Source organism: Vanessa tameamea, chromosome 14 (genome assembly GCF_037043105.1).
Source record: "Vanessa tameamea isolate UH-Manoa-2023 chromosome 14, ilVanTame1 primary haplotype, whole genome shotgun sequence".
In the NCBI taxonomy this organism is placed as follows: domain Eukaryota; kingdom Metazoa; phylum Arthropoda; class Insecta; order Lepidoptera; family Nymphalidae; genus Vanessa; species Vanessa tameamea.
The window spans coordinates 3,040,752-3,062,895 of NC_087322.1; the positions used below are offsets into that span (position 1 = coordinate 3,040,752).

At 32.0% G+C, this 22,144-nt stretch overlaps 2 protein-coding genes across 4 annotated transcripts; one reads left to right on the top strand and one right to left on the bottom strand.

Annotated features, from left to right (window-relative positions):
- Window positions 1-82: 82 nt before the first annotated feature.
- LOC113398570 (myotubularin-related protein 10-A) lies at window positions 83-15,148 on the top strand. 2 transcript variants are annotated; one of them, XM_064216908.1, is made up of 12 exons: window positions 83-552; window positions 724-778; window positions 9,158-9,294; window positions 10,250-10,408; window positions 10,788-11,243; window positions 11,365-11,544; window positions 11,707-11,836; window positions 12,074-12,209; window positions 12,381-12,618; window positions 13,555-13,663; window positions 13,896-14,053; window positions 14,127-15,148. In XM_064216908.1, the coding sequence occupies exons 1-12, from the start codon at window positions 496-498 to the stop codon at window positions 14,358-14,360; spliced, it is 2,049 nt and encodes a 682-aa protein (XP_064072978.1). In that variant the 5' UTR covers window positions 83-495; the 3' UTR covers window positions 14,361-15,148. The 2 variants fall into 2 exon arrangements, with proteins under 2 accessions (XP_064072978.1, XP_064072979.1); XM_064216909.1 differs by lacking the exons at window positions 83-552; window positions 724-778 and adding an exon at window positions 3,799-3,910.
- Window positions 15,149-17,125: 1,977 nt separating this feature from the next.
- On the bottom strand, window positions 17,126-21,759 carry LOC113398575 (metaxin-1). Of its 2 annotated transcripts, none has more exons than XM_064216912.1 (6): window positions 21,587-21,759; window positions 21,360-21,506; window positions 21,002-21,271; window positions 19,874-20,108; window positions 19,433-19,581; window positions 17,126-17,276 (listed from the first exon to the last, which is right to left on the bottom strand). In XM_064216912.1, the coding sequence occupies exons 1-6, from the start codon at window positions 21,662-21,664 to the stop codon at window positions 17,151-17,153; spliced, it is 1,005 nt and encodes a 334-aa protein (XP_064072982.1). In that variant the 5' UTR covers window positions 21,665-21,759; the 3' UTR covers window positions 17,126-17,150. The 2 variants fall into 2 exon arrangements, with proteins under 2 accessions (XP_064072982.1, XP_026493162.2); XM_026637377.2 differs by lacking the exon at window positions 17,126-17,276 and adding an exon at window positions 18,186-19,185 and having other exon boundaries at window positions 21,587-21,753.
- Window positions 21,760-22,144: the final 385 nt, after the last annotated feature.

The window sequence follows — 22,144 nt, forward strand, 5'->3', positions numbered from 1 at the left end:
GAAATAATAACGCAAATAAAATTTTCTTAAATTGTTTTGATCTAACAATCAATTAATTGGTAAAACACTGTTATACTCACAAAAAGTTAATTATAGCAACATCGTAATATCTGTCGTTACGTCGGGAGATGTAAAGTCTTATAGATATTATTTAGTTTTTAGTAATTCTATCGTTTTCATGAACAATTGCTTGTAATGGTATTTTTTACAAAATAATTTGTAAATAATAAATCAGCTGTTAGTACAGTGGTGATAAAAAAGTATGACAAATTATTTAACTTGTACGTAATCTGTGCGTGTAATGTTTGTAAGGATGATTGTTATCAAGTCCAAGTGAAATGAACGCTAATCATGAGGATAATATGTAATGTAACTATATTTCGACGTCCACACCTCCTCATTTGATATATTTTATTCAATATATATTAAATTATTAGTTGGTTAACGGTAAACTGGGTCACCAGTGGATAAAGTTATTAAACCATATTGATTACAATGAATGAGAAAAAGTTGGTGCAGAATTTTAAGAGTTACATCAATGTATCGCCTATGGTAACTATATATTATCTCCTACTGATATACAATTTATAGATAGTTTGTAAGTTTAGAATTTGATTTTATTAAAAATTACTATATATAAAATACTGGAAAATTCATTCATTTCTGTTAATGATTTTTTATTTTAAATAAACAAATATTTATAAGTATTCAATATTTTTTTAGAATAATGGAGATAAGAATGGATCTTTTCAAGAGCTGAAACCAAAACTTCTCAATGGTGAGTACTTTTATTTTAAATTCTCTCATAATTTTACGATCCAATTTTTAAAAAGCAACATGAATGGTAATCATATATAATATTTTTATCTATAAAATACATAATTTCCTTACAAATAACAAATTACAAATATTTTTTTTTTATAGAAAATTATTATAGAAAAATTGCTAGATAATTTTAATTGTGTCAGTTAGAATTGATCATACAAGTTGTATTTGTAACATTGATATACTTACATATAACATTACAAGCTAAACCAGTTTTTTTATATTACATATAGACAACATTTTATATAGTAAATAAGTGTGTTACATTTTTTTAAACATTATCTTATAATTAAATAATAGAGTATTTTACAAATAAACCTGAAGAATTTATTTGAATGAAGGCAATTTAAGATTTGAAGTCCAATAAAAAAATCTCATATACAAGAAATCCCATTGTTTGAGGAAGGTTATATGACCTATTCCAATGGAAGTAGGAAAAAAGATAAACAAACCTTAGATTTACGTTTTTGATGTGATTTGCTACTAACTTATTGTGCATTACTTTAAGTTCTTGATTTATAATCCTACACTATTACACTTAACTACTTATTTCCACTTTAATTTTACTTCGAAATTCTGAAAACAGTTTTGTCGATGTTCAAAATGCTGATGTTAGAGTATCGATTAAATAACATCATGATTTCATGCAAGAGGGCTTAGTAGTAATGCTTAATGTCATAGCTTGTATAATAATAATAAGTGTCACATAATAGAGACATTAAAATAAAACAAGCAAAAGAAATAAAGAATAGAACAAATCTTTATAATAAAAAAACCTCTTCGATGAGGCTACTTGTTTTATGTATATAAATGTTTCTTAATTTAATGCATGTAGGTTTATGCTCAAGTGTAAAAATGTAAACATAAGAACTAAATTTATGCAGTGCTCAGTGCACCTTTAATTTTTTTTTATCATAAAGTATATTTTGTTTTTGAGATTAAAAATTATGAGCAATATTAAATGAAACTATATAATAGATACTATTTATAATACTTATATAATAGACTATTATATTTTCCCTCTCTGTTGATTGTCAACATCTCACTCATGAAACATTAACATCCAACTTACGATGTTACAGATATCCTATACATTTTACACATATTATATTCAATGTTGCATATCATATTCTGCGGTGAATTTCGAGTTTATTCTTACAGAATACCCTGTATAGATTTAGGTTGTGTAAAATTTTCGGGCGCAGTGTAGTCAATATACAAACCCTCTGTGTGAAATGAAATGTTTGTTTACAAAAAAAAAAAAATGCATTGCACTGCCTGCTGGGCAATAGCTAGTTATCAATAAATTTAATAGTTATTTATAAATAAATGGACAACAGCAGAAAATAATAAATGTGAGTGTTAAGATCATTTTTTATTTTTATTATTTATCAATGTGCTTTACAATTATTTATTATAATATATTAATAGTGATATCATATTCAATTTGATTTAGACTTTTATAAAAGGAAGCCATATGTATTCTATACATCAGATTAATTACTATTAATCCAATATAATTTGACACCATCGTTTGATATATAATACCTAACTTGTTGTAGTCTGTTTATTTGTTTTTTAAATAACTAGTGTCCCATCCCAACTTCACACTTGTGAAATTAGGGGATTGTGGCTAAGGATGTTGTTTTAAATATTGAGTTTTACACAAATGTTATAATGCAATACACATCAAGCTTTATGCTTGTACTGCTCTAATACATATCAATCGAATTTGCAAGATACTGGAACAATAAATAAAAATATCATATAATAACTAGGCCCGATTACAATCAAATGTTTTTTCCCGTTCACGCAGGTAAATGCTTATTCTTACTACTAGTTTTTACAAACACAGTTTCGTATTTAAAATATGTATTACAATTACCAAGTATTTAACTAGGGTTCATGTTGTTAAATATTTTATTCCTTTTCTGTATTTTTTTTTATAAAGAATGTTATATCATTGAAATGACAAATATAATATTACGTAAAAAACATTTTGGTGAAATTGTGCCTAGCTATTATATGATATTTTTATTTATTACACCAGTTTCTTGAAAATTCGATTGATATATAATTCGATAATATTATAACTAAAATATTTTAATACCATAAATTATATTTTAAATTTGACAATGCCAATTACGATTTACATAATGTTGTAGTAATTAAATATATATTTATATGTAAAGATATCTCTATCATACCAAAACATATCTATTCTAATATATAAATCTGTAGACTATCTGTAAACTCAATTTTTTTGTCGAATTTCGTCATAAATATTCTTTTTATGACACTTCGTTCTATGATCTTATATGTTCAATAAATATATTCAAAATAAAAAGAGTACAAAAGTGGAATCCGTACTTTTTTAATTATCTTTATTATTATTTATAATAATAATTAATAACTAACTGTAAATTACTTTTAAAACGTCCAGCGAAGCGGGCGACTAACAGCCAGTATGTATGTAAAATGACATGACATGTATATACGAACGAAATAACACTGACTGATTCACCACGAGACCTCCAAAACCATAGGTCCGATTGACTTTAAATTTACCATACTTAGTTACTCCTTTCGTAACGTAGACGCTCACTAAGAAAGGAATTTTGGAAATTTCAACTTCAGCAGGGCAAGTGGAATTAATTAATATGAATGTACGAAGTCGGGACGGCCAACTAGTTAAATATGTAAACATTAATTAAAAAATTAAAACAAACAAGTTTCTAGTTAAGCAAAAAAAATGGCAATATCATTAAATAACGTGTTGCTAACAAGTTAGAACACATTTGTGATGATGTAAATGATAACAATAACTCAATTACGTATGCGTTACATGCGGCTAACTGTATCGCCATTTATATATATTAGTCCGTACATAAACAGCTCGCATGTGGTAGTCAAGTTTATGAATGCAATTTTGAACCTTATTCCTTGAAGTTAGAGTTCGAATCGGCATCGGTATGTGCAAGCCATATAAGTTATGGTAGTGCTAGAAAAATATAGGAAGCAACGTCCTATAGTTGTCAGTTAATAGTGTTATGTTAGTCTGTTGACATGGGGGTGCTCAGACCAGGTATTTAACGTTTGCATTGCATTTATTTTAATCATAATAATAAGTATAAGATACTACTTCAATATTTTTTTCCTCGATTGGAACTCGGAACTCAGGGTGGTGGAGTTCCTACTACTAATTCCTCCAAAGGCTTCGTACGCCAAAAGTGTAATTTTAGACGCTCGTTTCCAAATTGCTACCTACATTAGTTTATCTTCTAAGACTTCCCTTGAAAGAGTAATGTGTATAAAACTAAAATCGATTTATCTATATAAGAAGATTCATATTGTATACGTTAATTTATATTTTAACCGTTAAGTTATAACGTGAAGTCACACGCGTAGTCTAAAAATAATTGGCATCAAAAATTCCCCGAAAGTATCTTACATCATAAATAGAGGTTAAATTCGCATCTTTACGAGCTCACTTGGGGATTAACATTAGTCACCGTGTTGGTATTTTGACTGTATTTATAATTTCCTTATATATTTACTAACCGCGACGTCACGGAGTTCTATAAAAAACTTTGTGATTTCGTTGCAAATTATTTTAGTCCCTTTTTAAAAATATTAGTGAAACTTTTTTAGCATAGTCTTAAATATGCAATTGATTTTTCATAGATAAATAAAGATTGTTTTTAGCGTCGCTTAGTTATTATCTAATAATTATTCGAAGAATCATCTCCACCTACGTTGCGAACTAAGATGTTATGTCCCTTGTGCCTGTATTTACCCTGCCTAGGTCACCCTTCAGACCGGAACACAACATTTTTTTATTTATCATTTAATTCGTTTTACAAATATCTCTTAATCTAAATGAATCAATAGTATGATAATGATAATAATGAATGCAGTATGAAGTATCATTATCAAAAGTTTTCAAAAAATTAGAATAAGCGTAAAATAAAAAAAAGAAATAAGTCGAGATACTATTTATGTAATGTACCTACATATGTAACACTAGAAGTTCCTAAATTTTTTTTGGATGTTACTTTAATTCGGATTCAATCTAAACTACCCAGGAAGCCACCCAAATAAATATCATCATAATTTATCAAATCATTCAGGAGTTTATTGAAATACACACGCAGGAATTATATGAATATATCAAATGTATACATTGTTTACGTTTAAATTTCGTCGTCTACATTTTTATATACTTAGTAACTTTTTATTTAGTTACGGATACCTAATTGTAAATATTCCTTTTGTACTGTTTACTATTTAATACTTTCATTTTACCGTTAGAATTAATGAAATACAATCGGATAAGGACGACTAGAAGATATGCTTCATTGAGTTCACGGTTGAGCATATTGGTCGTAGGCTTATCATTAGATAATTTTTAAGTAGTTAGCAAAAAGTAATAAAGGATACACAATTGATAAGCGTAGGTACTCCGTTTTTGTGTTCATTGAAATAACAAATATGTACGAATTATCGCTTATTTTATGAATAGTTTAATCAATTTATTAAATGTATTTAGATTGTAGATATATTTAAATGTCGAACTGAAGATCTACACTTCAGTGCGTTTTAGAATTATTGTTATTATCCTATTTGCACTATTACATTTTGAGATTGAGTCTAATATTAACTTCACGGTCATTGCAACTTACGCAAATTATGTTATTGTTAAAAATTTTAACTAGTTCAATGTTAAACTTGCGGCTGGCAGCGAAACGCCTCTAAAAATTGGTGCAATGACTTATTGAATCTGATCAATATTGTTACGTAAAAGTAGTCAGGAGAAAAAAAACCTATTTCCACCGAATATTCTGTTTAATAAACCATAACGTGACCCACAAAAAACATTTGAAACATGACAAGTAATGCAAAAAGGAATTAAACCTTCACAATCAACTGTTAGGTGGGTGGACAAAATTTCAATATAATTTCGTCATGGTATAATTTTTCATAGTGATAATTATTGTACAAATATTAATCGCTATGAATAATTATTAAATTCTAAAAATAAACAGTTGGTAACGCGTCTGCTACTAATTTTAAAATGTACTAATAATTGACGGCATTAAAAAATTGTTATAAAAGGAGTCCTAACCATTAAGAAAATTGAATATTTTTCTATTTAAAAATATGTAATACGGACGGAGGTCTGAATTGTTCGCTTAAAAATAATTTGAAACATTTAATTTAAATCGAAATAATTTAAATAAAATAATTGAACAATTGTTTCTATAAACTGTAAAAATTATTACCCACTGTAAATATTTACCATCAAACCAAAGTATTAGATCCTTACATATGAAATTGGCGTATTGTACGGGAGGAATATAAAGTCAATTTTTTTGTGTAAATATTTATTTAATCAAAGTATGCACCTTTGTTATCTATGCACTTTTGCCATCTCATGGGTAGTTCATTAATCCATTTACTAAAAAAACCATGGGGGCGAGAATCAATAAACTCTTTAAAGGCGGTTTGGACTGCCGCATCGGAGTTGAATTTTTTTCCTTGTAAGAAGTTGTCCAAATTTCGGAAAAAATGGTAATCTGTTGGAACAAGGTCCGGGGTAGTGGTAAGTACGATGGATGTCGCAGACATTCCAATTGTTGCTCATCTAACTTAGTGGTTGTTTGTTGTGCAGTGTGTTGGCTTGCGTTGTCGTGAAGCAGCTGTGGCCTTGAGCGATTGACCAATCTCGTCACCAGACTCAATTCCGTAATGGTTTGTTGTTGCTGATAATGGATATCTGCTGTAATCGTTTGGCCCGATTTTAGAAAGTCAGAGTGTAGTGAACGGCACCGGCGCTCGTCCACCAAACACTCACAAGTAACATTTTCTGAGTCAATTTTCGTTTAGACCAGGGTTTGACTAGGTATCCAGGGTTCAGCCATTGCCACGAGTGCTTCCGATTATCGTATAGTTCTAGTATCGTATAGCACTTTTCATCACAAGTAATGAATCGATTTAAAATCCCTTTATTATTGTGTCGATTGAGCAAAGTAATACGGCAATCGATGCGTGTTTGTAAGTTTGATTCACTCAATTCATCAGGTACCCATCGTTCAACTTTTTTTACTTTCCTGATTTGCTTCAAGTGGATTAATACAGTTTTATCACTTACCCCGAAGCCTGCAGCTATCTCTGACGTGCTTTGTGATGGATCCTCTTCTACAATAGCCTGTAATTCTTCATTTTCCACTTTGATCTCTGGCCGTCCACGGGGTTGGTTCTGAAGGTCGAAATTTCCAGAACGAAACGTTGAAACCAAAAACGTACCGTGCTTTCTTTTGCGACACCAGCGCCGTACACATCATTAATCCTTCGAACTGTTTCTGGAGCATTGGTGCCACGGTAGAACTCGTAAATATACCGATATTTCATGTTTTCCATTGTGCGGTAATAAAACGCGACGCCAAAGAAAAAATTAATGAGGAAAAACAAATGAATTACTGTTTTCGAAACTCAAATGTACCAGTTATAAATTTATATATATGAATTTGGAATTCTTAACCAAAGAGGAGATATTTCAGATCAAAGTGCTAATTTCATATGTAAGGACCTAATATTTGGTTTTATACGGATACCTTAACCTAAATTATAGAAGTAAGAATTAGTCTAAATTAAAAGGCATGTAGTCGATATTTTGATGTAATTTAGGAATACCAAAATTTTGCGGAGGGAGCTTAAACGAAATTTTGAACAATCATTACGAGTTTTACATCATATCTAATAACCAGCTTTTTTAGTTTCACTTGCTTTTTACTTGCGTAATATCTACAATATTATTCATATAATGTATTCGCTTTCATTTCATTTTTACATTAGGCTTATATTTGATTATATTTAATTTAATGGTCAGATATTTGCTTTTTTTTTACGTTTTTTATAATTTATTATAAAAAAAATGGAAGCAATTGTTTGTACTGTGGAAAAACTGTATAAATTTTTCAATTACTATTTTATTTAATTAACTAATTTCTCTGGTTTCTCAGAGGAAAACACATGTAAAAAAATTACAAATGAAAAAAAAGAATAGGCTTGAACCTAAAATATTCGATAATGTCGCCATTTGGTGTTCAAAAAGCGAAAACCTGGAAAGATTTCTCGGAGTAATAAAAATTAGTGTTGTCATAGTAATATATAATATACACATTTATGTTAAATGTGCACAATATATATTTTTTACTTTGGATAAAAACCTTGTAGAATGCGACGCTCGCTAGAAGTATTTACTTTTGGTATAATTTATAGGATTTTTTCTCAAATTTAATTCATTACAAAACTCTCAGAATTATTTCCAGTTTAATTTAAATAAAGAAGTTCAGTATGATGTAAAAATAGTTATTTTGACTAGTCCATTATGAATGACACATGTAAAGTCGAAACATATTGTTGTACATCGCATAACGTATATATGTGGCGAATACCTAATCTAAAAATGAATAAAGACGATCCATCGTAATATTTGTTTGTGGTTCGAATAGCAATTAGACGAGTGGTGTTTAGGAACAAACCAACTATACGTTTATTGTCGCTATACGGAACTCGTGAATTAAAACTAGAGTTAGGCGTTTTAATTGTAACAATAACAATTCCGTGTATGTAATCATATTAAATTAAATTTCATTAAAATTGAATATTTAATAAGAATTTAATTTTAGAAATTATATTTTTGTTGTTTGAATACCTATAATACGATTGTACTTATAAATGTTCTTCGTAATTATTTAAATAATTCTGTCTTCTTTCGAATGTAAAATCAATGATGGTAGAAAAAAATAATTCAGTGTGTAATTAAACACCCGTTAAAAACGTTAAATTGGAGGACTAATAAGGGTTTTCTACTAATGACCATAATATGAAAACAAAACAAGCTTTAATCACATAAATCTGATTTTATCCAGTATAAATATTCATTTTAAAAATATAGCATTCTGATAGAAAGTTATACTAATAAAAATAAATCACATTTATCTTTTTTAATCTCTTTACTCTCCCTTGCAGTGTACTAGACCTTTCACCTATGTTTATTTATTTATTTATATTTTTCTATATAAATGCGCACTTATTTACCTGACATACATATTCATATATAATCTTTTTACTTGCTTTTCATTTCAAAATTTTACACACACATGTATGTTTAAATTTTAGTGCGAATCAAAGATTTCGATCTGATTAAAGTATCTTAATGGTCTATAGGGTCTATAGAGATCTTGAAGTAACGTTATTATCTGCTATGGCTGATAACAACCGAATGACCAATGTTTTTTTTTATAGTGAAATACTATATGATTTTCAGGCGAACTTGTGGTGGGAGCGGCGCACAGCGTTGTAATGCTGGCGCCTCTAAGCGAACGGGATCGTGGAAGATTCGGGTCTCTTTTCGTCACAAACTACAAGCTGTCCTTCATACCGATCGATAGCTCGAGCAATGACGTGAGTTTTGTTTAGTTTCCTTTAGTATCTTTAATTTCAGTATCATAATTAATTTTAACATAAACATAATCAGCCTGTAAATTTCCCACTGCTGGGCTAAGGCCTCCTCTCCCGTTGAGGAGAAGGTATGGAGCATATTCCACCACGCTGCTCCAATGCGGGTTGGTGGAATACACATGTGGCAGAATTTCGTTGAAATTACACACATGCAGGTTTCCTCACGATGTTTTCCTTCACCGCCGAGCACGAGATGAATTATAAACACAAATTAAGCACATGAAAATTCAGTGGTGCCTGCCTGGGTTTGAACCCGAAATCATCGGTTAAGATGCACGCGTTCTAACCTCTGGGCCATCTCGGCTCTTTATAATTAATTTTACTATATAAAATTATGTATGTATACTCAGAATTACGCTCATCATAAAATATATGTACATACAATATAGCTAGTTGATATCATTGATTAGATCAACTTTTTAGTACTTTTTAGATTAGCGAAGATTTTTTTAGGTAATACGCTTACTACTGAAGCTTAATTACATTCGCATTATTTATTCAATTTATCATAAAGCATTATTATACATTTTTCGGAGTACCCATTTCAATGAAAAATAATACTATAAATTGCTTAAACATTCTTAGTAAAATTGACGAAAAATAGGCAACCGCACTCAAAAATAAAAATTCAAAGCACCGCAGTATTCAAAATACAAAACGTTAGGCTTAGAGGGCACTAAAATACTCACTGGGGAGCGATCCTTTACGAAACCATAATATAAACATTATTTAAAAAATGACCGTGTAGTAACAGCAACGTCTATGAATATGTTCATACGTAATATTATATAATAATTATATTATATTAAAGAAATATTGTTAAATACATTTTTGAAAAGGATATACAAGCATTGCTTTATGATATTTTGTATAATATCAGAATATTTAAACTTTTTAGGAGTATGGCCAAAGAAATCAGCTTGTGGGTACTTTCGACGTACCGTTGACGGGCGTCGGTGCGTTATGGCAGACCGACGGTGGGCCCATACGGCGCAGGAGACTTCTTCCACGGTCCGATGTACCGTCGAAATTAAAAGGACTACAAATTGTTTGTAAGGTAGCTAACATCTTAGATTAAAATTAAATTAATTGCTTGGGTAAACGAAACTTTATAATGCAGTTCATGAGTAGAATATTGAAGTTTACTTTTCTTGACATTTAAATAGAAAATTTATAATAAATTCATTAGCAATAAAACAAGAAATAATGGTACTGAATCTTTTTAAATTTATTTTATTCTTTTCCTTAAATATTGGCGCCTGTGCCGTGGTTGAATTGTGTTTTTAATAATAATTGAATCTTTGCACGACATTCAAAATTCTTAAATATATTAGCATCGCACTCGCATACATTGGCTACTAATACAATAAAAAAGTGTATTATATTCATATATAGTGGCCTCTTTGTATTTTAAAATACGGGATTGTATATTACAGAATATGAAAGTACTGACGTTCAACTTTGCGAACTCACCGATCGGCAGCGGAAGGAAAGTGGCGATGGCCCTGTTACACCATGCCTTCCCGAAACGCCACGATTTATTATTCGCATTCGAGTACCGAGAACCTTACTACCCGACTCTGCCCTCAGATCTGAACATGTTTCAAAGACCCGGAGACTGGAAGAGAGAGCTCGAAAGATGTGAATGTCCACATTGGAGAATCACTTGTATAAACGGAACGTCGGATGCGTTCATGCTCACAGCGGGCGAGACTTTAATCGTGCCCGGTTCGGTATTGGATTATAATCTAATAGAAGCGGCGAGGCACTTCAGATCGGGTAGAGTGCCGATCTGGGTCTGGGGACGACCGGAAGGAGCGGCGCTACTGAGAAGCGGGGAGCTACTACCGACGGAACAGTCGGCGACGGCCGAAAGCGTTCTCTTAGAACAAGTATGTAATCCATAATGATTTCCGAACGATATCTTGTAACAGTCGAATCCCAAGAGGGACCGAATCGCAGGTCTCGTCCCAGCCGAGGAGGAGTGCCTATAGCGACAGGTGTTCCCCGCAGGTGCGGCGCTCCCACCCCAAGCTGACGCCGCCGCGCGTGCTGTACGTGTGCGGCGCGGGGGGCGCGGCGGGCGCGGCGGGCGCGGGCGGCGCGGGCGCGCTGCCGCCGCTGGCCGCGCTCGACGCCGCCTACAAGAAGCTGGCCGACCTCTGCACGCCCACCACGCTCGCCGGCTTCTGGGTGAATATTATTACTTCTATTCAATATTGACATGTTGCGTTGTTTTAACGTATCTATTGACATTACAAATCAACTCAGTCGCCAAAGTCGCCTAGGCTATCCACACCGTGGGTAGCCTCGGCGACGACGGTGTGTCGCGACAGTACGTGTGTGTGCGCGCAGACGCAGGACTCGCAGTACTACTCGTTCCTGGAGTCCAGTCGCTGGCTGCGGCATGTTGCGTCGTGTCTGACGTTCGCGGACGAGGCCGCCACGCAGCTCTCGCAGAACGTGTCCGTTGTGCTGCAGGAGGGTGAGTTCCGTTCCGCTCCGTTCAGGACACAATTATTGCTTGTTACCGCCAAACGTCTGTATAGATGTGTTCCTATTGTTAGGGTGACTGAGCCAGTATTATGGTAGGCATCATCAAAGTGTCAATGTCTGAAGGTGACTTTAGCCCAATATGACCCATATGTTCACATTCCTAACCAAATTTGTAAAAACTGAAATGTTTCCGACACGTTTAGCACGTTTGGTACTCGTGATTCAGGTGACGGCGTGGACTACAGCGCAGTAGTGTCGTGCCTGACGCAGCTGTTGCTGGACGAGCACTACCGCACTATCTCGGGCTTCCAGTCGCTTATACAGAAGGAGTGGATCGCTCTGGGGCACCCGTTCTGTGACAGGTATGGGTATATTATTGTTCGATCTTGTCACTAGCGAATTCGTTTTACCATTTTTTATATATCAGCTATTTAATAACAAACATAATTTCAAGTTTACAACTGACACAACTGCAAACAGTACCATAATTATTATTATTTTATTCGCTAATTTTACTTCCATTCTTTTTACAGGCTCGGTCTTCCTCGGCCCGGCACAACGAAAGAAGAAACCGAGAAGGAACCAACAGCGCAAGTGGCACCAGTGTTCCTTCTGTTCCTGGATTGCACCTGGCAGCTACAGCGTCAGTTCCCCGCTGCCTTCCAGTTCACCGAGACCTACCTCACAACGCTTTGGGACTGCACGCACAACCATCTCTTCGATACATTCCTATTCAACTGCCCGAGGGACAGAGAACTTGCTGTGGCGAAGGTAAGAAGAGCTTTAACATTTCCAGCGTGAAGTGACTTTCAAATGACGTCGCTATTATTAACTTCAAGTGAAATCTGAGATGTAGAATAGAGGTACTGTTGTATAAGTAAGTAATGTTGTATATTTATATCTTATATATATGTCATTAATGCCCGGTTTCTGAGATACTATTCGCTAGTGCTATCGGTTCGATACATTTTAAAATGTATTTCCAAGCAACTCAATATAAACTATTTTCCGTTTAAACTTGGGTTAACTTACCAAAGAGCGCCGATTACAAACGATATTAACTCTTATGTTATTACACGCTTAATATATGAATATACTGTGGATAACACCACACGCTAAACAATAACCATGGCTTTGACATTTTCTTTTATAAATATCCGACACAGATAAATAAAGGAAGAGAGAAAAAATCATACAGCCACAAATAAATTACTAATTGTAATAATTAACACTTAATTTAAATTCGATAAACATTATTATGTATTTATCAAGCTTTTATCAAATCAAAATAAAAAGCTTAATTATTTTCGAACTATGTTTCTGACAATACCAAACAAGACTAACGGTTTCAGAGATATGGAACGGAAGGCGTGTATTTAAAATTTCAATTACATTTAACGGCGTTTATCTTCTACTAACTTTATTGATTTGGTTACCTCAAAAACCGGGCGTGAGTCAAGGTCACCAATATAGTGTCATTAACTATGGTGGTGGTATTTATGTTTAAATAAAAATTACAACCTTTGTTTGAATTGTCTTACATAAAAAGTAACGTGCTACAAGATATTTAAATAAAGGCTTAAGAATAAAAGGTGAAGGGAGCATAATAAGCTTAGCTGTTTTGTACAGATATACCAATTTATTTTATTATTTAAAAAAGCCTTAACTTTTATTTAAACTCTACTTGTGTTTCTATAAACTTCACAGAACTTCGTGCAACGTCCGTTATGGGACTGGGAAGAGCAGTTCTCGGAGCAGGACATCGCTCTGTTCTATAACCCGCTATTCGGACAATCGACACCCTCGTCTCGACAAAGTGAGTTCGCATTTATCATCTTATATTTTTATTTACAAGACCAAAATATATCAATATATTAAAAATGACAGATAAATTCGATAAACTTCTTAAATATCTAGCTGAGCTAGAGAGCGACACAAGTTTGGCAGTCGATTCGTTAGACACGATATCGCTCAATATCTGAGTAAAACATCGATAGAACTCGAAATTTGAACTTCCGGTCAGTATATAAAAGTGCGATGTGTCGCAGCGACGGGCGCGGCGCGCGCGGGCCGCCTGCAGCCGTGCGCGTCCGTGGGCGGCGTGGAGCTGTGGTCGCAGTGCTACGAGCGCTGGCTGCCGCCACTCGACGCGCCGCGCGCCGGCCACGTGCAGTTCGTGCTGCAGCACGCCGCGCTGCGCGCGCAGGTGCCGACGCCGCCCCGCGCGCCCCTTAGGTAAGCGGACGATCGCGGCGTACTCACTCTGGTAACGTGTGCAGATACAGAAGCTGAACGAGAAGCTGTCCTCGCTGTCGATACTCAGTCGCCACTCGAACGGCTCCGAGACGACGGAGGCGCCGGAGGCGTCGCCGACGCCGACCGTGACGCGCTTCTTCCCCTTCAGCCTGCGGGGCACCTACGAGGTGAGCCGGAACCTGGACTCCATGCACGTGAGCCTCATAGACGCTAGTCAGCTGCTCGATTCGCAGTCTTTACTCAACGCGCCGGATTAATTTCGACTTTGAACCGGTAGATACAATTTTGTCAGCGTTTACAAAAATGAACGTTTATAAAATATTAAGTGAGTATGACTGGGCATTGAGCCGATTCCTTTACGTCGCCGCCGTGTGCTAAATTAAAAAAATGTAAAAATAATATTTTCAAATTAAGTAATGAGGAATAACGTATGTTATTATTTAATTAGATGTTACATATTCTTTTTTTAATGAACAATTTGTATTTAAGAAAATAGCTGTATTATATCAAAATAATAGAAAAATTATATGTAATCAAAATATTGAGGATAAAGCGATCAAGAGATTACATAGAACAAAAAGTAAATAGCTAAAGCCATTGTATCGAAAAGTATTAAATAGATTCTAATATATTTTGTTCGATGTACATGCGTAAGCCATGAAATATATGTACATAGTTGTATAACCTAGCTGTAGATAAGATACGAGTTAAGGAATTGATTTGTATAACAATCTGGAGAAAAAAATTACAAATATTTACATGAATATGGCAACATTAATATATTCCAATGCAAAATAAGTTACAAAACAAAGTTATCTTAATGCAGTGTTCCTGCATTATTATTTTTAAGCCACATTCATTTAAGTACCGAGTTTGCATTTTAATTTTTATAATATCTTTATGTAATACATAACAATTTTTATCTGTTACCATGCTTGTTGTATTAACATTTTGTTATATCCTTTATAATTTAGTAACAACGCAGTTTTAAATCATTCATATATCATTTTACATTTAAAAAATGCTTAAAAATCATTATTATTTATTTCACTGAATGTAACCTTTAAGTTAAAAATGTTTGAATAATTAAAGCTCGCACATGCTTACGTTATCTGGATATTCAAGAATGATTCACAACTGTGTTCTGAAAACAGGACCAAAATTATTTATTATGATTGATTATATCTATCATTATTTTCGTTGTAAATATGGCAGCTACCGAGTGTAATTTAGTTTGTTATTAATTTTAACAAAAATAATATATTTATAGTTTGAGTTTTAATGTACATTAAGATGACGAAAAACACGATTTTGGCTGTTTATAAAAAATAATGTTCATTTATGTTAGTTGTGGAGAATTTAGAAGAAATAGGTTTTAAATATCAAACAAAACTACTTTTCCAAATTTTGACTCAGTGAGCAAAACTTAAATTGAATATATGTATTAATTCGATTCCATAATTGCGTAAAAAATGCCTTTAATGGAATACAATACAAGTACTCTCTGGAAATAAATATAATGAATATATTTGAAAATTATAAAGATTTTAGTATAAATTGTTGTGACATCGAAATAAGTATACATAAGAATTGGCTGGACAAAATGGCAATTTAATTCAAATAATTGTTAATTGTTGAGCGAAGTTTACTTTTGATACATATTTATAATATTTTTGGAGTACTCAAACTTTAGGCGGGTAGGGTCATATTATTATATTATATTTATACAAATCGATATTTTGTATAGAAAGTTGATGTAACGCTAAAACGACTATGGTTTAAAAATTGTGCCATTTCATTATATGAAAGTTCAGCTGATATAAATCTGTACGACTTAAGAGAAAAAGAATCGACCCAGTGTTAATTAGCGATAGATGTAACGTCTTCACCGTATTTGTTCTGTTGTTGAGTGTACCTGACAACGCAAAATGCAGAAATGTTCAAATAAAACAATTAGAATTCCCCCACTTGAAAGTTTTATTAATCACCTCATAATTATTAAATTCGCTCTCAACCGGGATCCGTGAATTACGGGTACAATTAAAAACAAAAACCTAGTTAATCATAATAAATAAAAATGAATTGTCTTCTCAAATATACCAACTATCCTAAACTGTATTGATTGAATTATGATAACTGACGAGCTGTTCTCTGTGGGTCAGCAAATGTCTGTTCTTTGTATGTTTGCCCTTCAACTCAGTGGGAAAGAAGAAGTTCGTAATTATTATTTTTTTCCTTTTTATGATTGCAACGTTGGCTAATTAATTTAGACTAGCTATATAATTTTTTTAAAAGATAACCTATTCTTCATTTAGTATTTTTGTAATAAACCGAACCATGTATTGCCCGACATAATTTTTTTTAACATCATTCAATTTGTACAATTTTTAAAAAATATATTAATTGATAACATCTCTCTCATTAACATATATTATTATTTGAACTCCTCTTTATTTTATATTTATTAGTTTATATAATAACACAAATATGGTATAATTCAATATAACTTCTTACAAGACATGCTTAAAGAATATTTCGATTTATTAATAGGCAGTATCATGTTTATATTTTTTATTGCACTCCAATTATAACATTTATAACAAATGGGAATGTATAAAGTTGCATAGGGTGCAAGAAGTAGCCTTATCCTATCGAGGCCAACTTGTTGCCAACTTCAATTTTCAAATTTTTAGGTGGCCTTGATGAAATATGTGTTATTTACTTTAATGTAAAATTACACTCAACTTGAACATACGAAGTTGAAGAATTCGTTTTGTAAACATATAACAGGCTTATAATAGTATTAAACTAAACCACCTGAGTAACTTACCAATTTTCTATTGTGAAAAGTACGGCTCCAGTAGATAATATGGATACTGTACTTCAAATAATTGTTCATCTTATTATTTAATATATTTATTACTTTAAATACTAAGCAATCTCTACATATGCAACGGCAATCAAAAAAGAAGTCTAAATCCTTTGAACAAACCCTTATTATTAAGACGTAAATAGAATTTAAATGCATTTTTAGCAGAATTTCCAATTTAAGACGCGGCATTTTCCTCCTTTGGCTTTAATGCTCTCAATCGTCTTATTTTCTCCAGATGTTTTTTAGCGATGCGGAAGCGATTGACGAGTAATGTATTGTTCCAACTCCAAGTTGAAAATCGCTGTGGAATTAATCATAAATATTAGCGTTCATAAATTTCTAGAATATGCTAAATTAATATCAAAACTGGGCCTCGCATGTTATCGACGGCGTAACCAAAATTTTATTCGAATTATCACAAATTTTTGGACTAAACATTTGGTTTTTTGATGACTCGGACTTTTAATTCGTGCCGAGTTACTTAAAAATAAGAGGTTTTCCGTTTTTTTTTTTAATAAAGAAGAATTGCTACTAAAAAGCGTAAGAAGAAGGCCACTGAGGCCTTTTCATTTTTTGATAGAGGTATATCAGATAATTAAATATTTGAAATATATTTTTGGATTTTTTTAAAAATAATGATCTATTTTAAAACTTATTAATTTAACCCACAATTATACTAGTATACTATGTCATATGACGCCGCTTCGCTTCGAGGTGTACAAAATAAAAACTGATACGAAAATCTAATACCTCATATGATTAAATTATACCGTCGAATAGGTTCGAGCGTTGATTTCAACCAAATCTACAGCGGCACCTCACTCGGCCTGACGTGTACTCGTACCGATATTTCTTTATTTAAAAAATATTTGGTGGATTCACTTTAGTAAAACATATTCACTCAAATATGTCAAAATACCTACCTTTTTATAAAATAATGAAAGAGCGATACCGATACTACAATGCTACTGAACGAAATAACTAGATAGTTAATGCAAATATTTGCCTTATTTGCCTATTTTGTTGTACTACTAAGTTGACGAAAACTCGCAATTTACATAATTTGCCAAATATGAGCAAATGAAGCAAATATAACCAAACATGTTATCTACTAATTACAATATTATTTAAACACGTTCTTTACAATTTATATATGTAAATAAATTATGAAAACTAATAAAAATAAAAAGGGATAAAAGACATTAACGAATAGTAACAAACAATATTTATTCATGCTTCACTAATAAATTAAAACAAACAAATCACACTCACTCGTTGCAGTGAACAATTCCTTTATGAAGACGAAACTAACAAATAAATCAAAACTACACATTTGGTTTCTAAACCTATCTTACAAACTACATTGATATTCAATGCTTTTTACATATTAAATGTAGGTTTTTAACAAAATCGAAATTAAATAATTATTAAATTTCGCAATCATCCACTTTTACCCTCTTTTTACTCACCCAAATAATATTAAGTAAATACATAAATGCCAGTCTATTTTAATTAGTGATGAAGAATCATCACAGTTAACAAAGTTTATAAAAGGATTTTAATTAGAAACCAAAACTAAACTGCAAATCATATCAGCAGTTGAAAAAAAGAAAGTATTCTAACTATATAAAATATGCTGTTACAATAAATTCAATGGAAAACAGGAACAATATTTCGTATTTTGTTTCTTATTCATTAGTTTTTTTACATTATCACCTATATTTACAGATAATTTTGTTCCAATAATAAAAGCCACCATCAACTCTTGGACAAATTATGAGGTAAGCTCTAATGAATTATATTTTTATTTAAAGATTTTTGTCCAGCACATTTAATATATATTGCTTGTGTAAGTATGGACAAGTGTAACTATAGATCAAACGTTCTGGGATTGATTCACAGTATGATATTTAATAATATAAATATATGCAACATACTTTGTCTTTTCACACACATGGAAATAAAGAAATTAGCAAAAATCGGCAGTTTCTTTATACTATTATTAAATGCAATGGTAAAAATAAGATAAATATTTTTAATAAAATAGAATGTATCAATTTGTGTGTAAAAAGAATAATTATTAGTGCAAATTCCGCTACAGGTGATGCGTCTTAGTTGTGTTGTCAACAGCTGGCTCAATATCAGTTGTCGTCTTCTTCATTCTCAAACATCTCGCTGTAATCTTGTGAGTGCTGGAAATCTTTCATGTCCTGAACAAACAAACGATGTGAGAATGAATAAGAATACAACTATCTTTACATGCAAGAAAGATAAGAACGGATTTTTCATAGATTTTTTACATACAACTGATAAGATCTTGTCCACTCTACTTGCATGCAATTCTAATTTTCCATAATTAAAAATAAAATAAACAAGATGCGAGAGTGATATAATTTTATATCAATTTAGCTGATTCAGGTTTAAACCACAGGCCAAAATTAAACTGTAAAGGTATACCTGAAACATGCCAGTGGCCACAGCGTAACCAGTCATGGCGAGTGTGGCGAACAATCCAGCAAGCACTTTGTTGCGCGTCGCATTCGGAAACTGCGCCTCGCGCTCCGACTGAGTGCCCTGAGATTGTTTCTTATTCTGTCTATTGTACTCTGAAATGCAATTAACACATGTTTAATATATACTTATATAATATTCATTGGAAATATAATATTTATATTGTAACTCTCAATTTGTTTTAGTGATTTTTACCAGCTTGTTTATATGCAGATTAAATTATTTATGACTTAAATAATAATTTATCCAATATCTTAACAACTAACAGTTCAAATGTAGTTTGTCATATACTAATGTTTTCACACAGTGAGATAGCAGAGACAATACCAGATAGATATTTAACAATAATTAGTTAAAATTCTGATTATTTTGTATGAAAAGTTTTACCATCAGTAACATTTCTAAAATTCTTCTGACTGATTCTTGCAACAAATCTGCTCAAATTAGCTATCCCTTTGACATGATTTGAAAGAGTTGCGTTGGGAAGAGGTGTTTTCACAAGAGGAGCGAGGTATGCAAATACAGTTGCATCAAATGAAGATGGTCTATTGCCAAAGAAATATTCACTTTCACCCAACCTGTCTGAGAGAGTCTTCAGACACTTTTCAGCTTCATTGTAAATCTGGAAAAAAATATATAAATTATTCATTACAATCTTCTTTCTGCTGGTTAGATAGCTTATCTAATTAAGATCTACCTGGACAACTACAGCTGATACTAATAGTCACATGGACTGAATGACCACACTATATTTGTCATAATAAGAAAAAAAAATACAGTCAAATTGAGAACCTCCTCCATTTTTGAAGTTGATTAAAAAAAGTGTAAAACATTTCTAAAAAAGCTTATTAGAATATGTAAAGAATTCATAAAAAAGTTATGCTAGCTAAAGTGTGATCTCTCAGTTCTAATACTTAACCTTTCAAATCTGAGTGACCACACAATTGATACTCAATGTGAAATTAAGTCAATGTTAATTGAATCATTGATAAAATCAATGTCAGAATTTATATCCATTATTAATGGTAAAGCAGTAAATCTGATGTTATGAAAGCAAAAGTGTAACTGACTGTTTATTACTTGATCACAGCACAGCCACTAAACCCATTGTGATGAAATTTGTCACATAAACAGTTGAAGAGTGTGCCATGGAGTATGCAAGTGAGAGAAACATTTTTAAGAACATAACAAAGTATATAGAAATTCCATATGTATTTAATAAAAAAATATATATTAATATTATCTAAATCCAATGAAAATACCACAATTATATTATCATTTTGATAGTTTACTGAGCATAAATAGAGATATTAAATTTTGAGAGTCATATTGACAATTGAGAATACATGTAATTAATTATCAATCCTACAATTGATTATTGAAGTTAATCTCAAATTTTTAAGTGCAGTTTCAATGAACTATTCTACTAATCATAAAAATGTAACTACCTTAAATTATGATAAAAAATGATACCTAAATTTTTTTACCATCTGATGATAGAATAATACTACTTACTGTTTTTTCAACTTCTTTCAAATCAGAATGTTCACCATATAATGCATCTATCATTTCTTTTGCTGCCCCTTGATATCTGGAGGGATAGTAAAAGTTAAAAGGAATTTGTAAGGCTTTTGCATATGTGGGTCTTGTTACATCACCATAGTTCTTCTCGTCCACCCACCACGCATACTGGTAAGCAGGGTAGAGTTTATCCCGTAAATATTGTGTGAAGGCACTGGCTTCAGCGGCTTGTTTTTGATTTAGATGAACATCTGTACTGTAATGCTGTAAATGACTTCTTGATCACTGGAGGATTCTTTATCAGGTTATGTTTTATTTAAATTTGTCAACAGCGATAATAACTTTAACTTACCAGTGATTTTAAATATTCTACAACTTCCTCGAAATTTGTCAGAACAGTTCTACCATCTCTCATAACCGGTAGGGATCCTTTAGGTGTGAAAAAAGGATTACTAGCTTCTCGAACCCTGACTGGTACGCCAATAAATTTCATATAGGTCTAGATAATAAAACAGAAAAGCAATAAAATTAATTTGCGTGCCGGTTAAAATAAAAAGAGGTTATAAAAATTAAACCTACTAAGACTTTTAAACATTCTAAATCTATAGAAGCAAGTCCCCATTCTCCGCGCCATATATCTAATTCAATATTAGCCATTTTATATTTCTGAATATTTACTACAAATACATAAAAATTAGGAACAACTGTCACATATATAATAATTCATAAATTTTTTTATATTGCACAACATGAACATCATATTGTATTATAATACAGATAAAAAACCCAAGAATAGAAGTAAGTAATAACAATTTAAAAAGTTGCCAGGAAAATGAAAAGTAAAAATTGTGTTAAAATATATATATATAACATTTGATTTATCTTTTGTTTCAGATAATATCTTCTGTTTTGTTGTATGTTTACGTTTCGTTTCTATTATGCTGGTCATCGGCAGAATATTTTAATAAGAAAACTTTCATAATCATAGAACACTATTGTGCTGCCAATCCATGGGAAATTCCACAAAATATGGAGAATTTCATCATAATACGGGGCTATATCGGGACATACACACACTCATATCCATATGTTATTTAAACTTATGAAGAATTAAGGGGATTAAACTATTACTTATAA

Bases quoted from the DNA above. Each gene is read 5' to 3' on its own strand.
- LOC113398570 (XM_064216908.1), top strand. From the start codon at position 496: ATGAATGAGAAAAAGTTGGTGCAGAATTTTAAGAGTTACATCAATGTA. The intron at 553-723 runs GTAACTATATAT...ATATTTTTTTAG, and splicing joins ACATCAATGTATCGCCTATG to AATAATGGAGATAAGAATGG. The intron at 10,409-10,787 runs GTAGCTAACATC...TGTATATTACAG, and splicing joins GACTACAAATTGTTTGTAAG to AATATGAAAGTACTGACGTT.
- LOC113398575 (XM_064216912.1), bottom strand. From the start codon at position 21,664: ATGGCTAATATTGAATTAGATATATGGCGCGGAGAATGGGGACTTGCT. The intron at 20,109-21,001 runs GTAAGTAGTATT...ATTTTTTTCCAG, and splicing joins TGAAAGAAGTTGAAAAAACA to ATTTACAATGAAGCTGAAAA. The intron at 19,582-19,873 runs GTAAAACTTTTC...ATTGCATTTCAG, and splicing joins TTTTAGAAATGTTACTGATG to AGTACAATAGACAGAATAAG.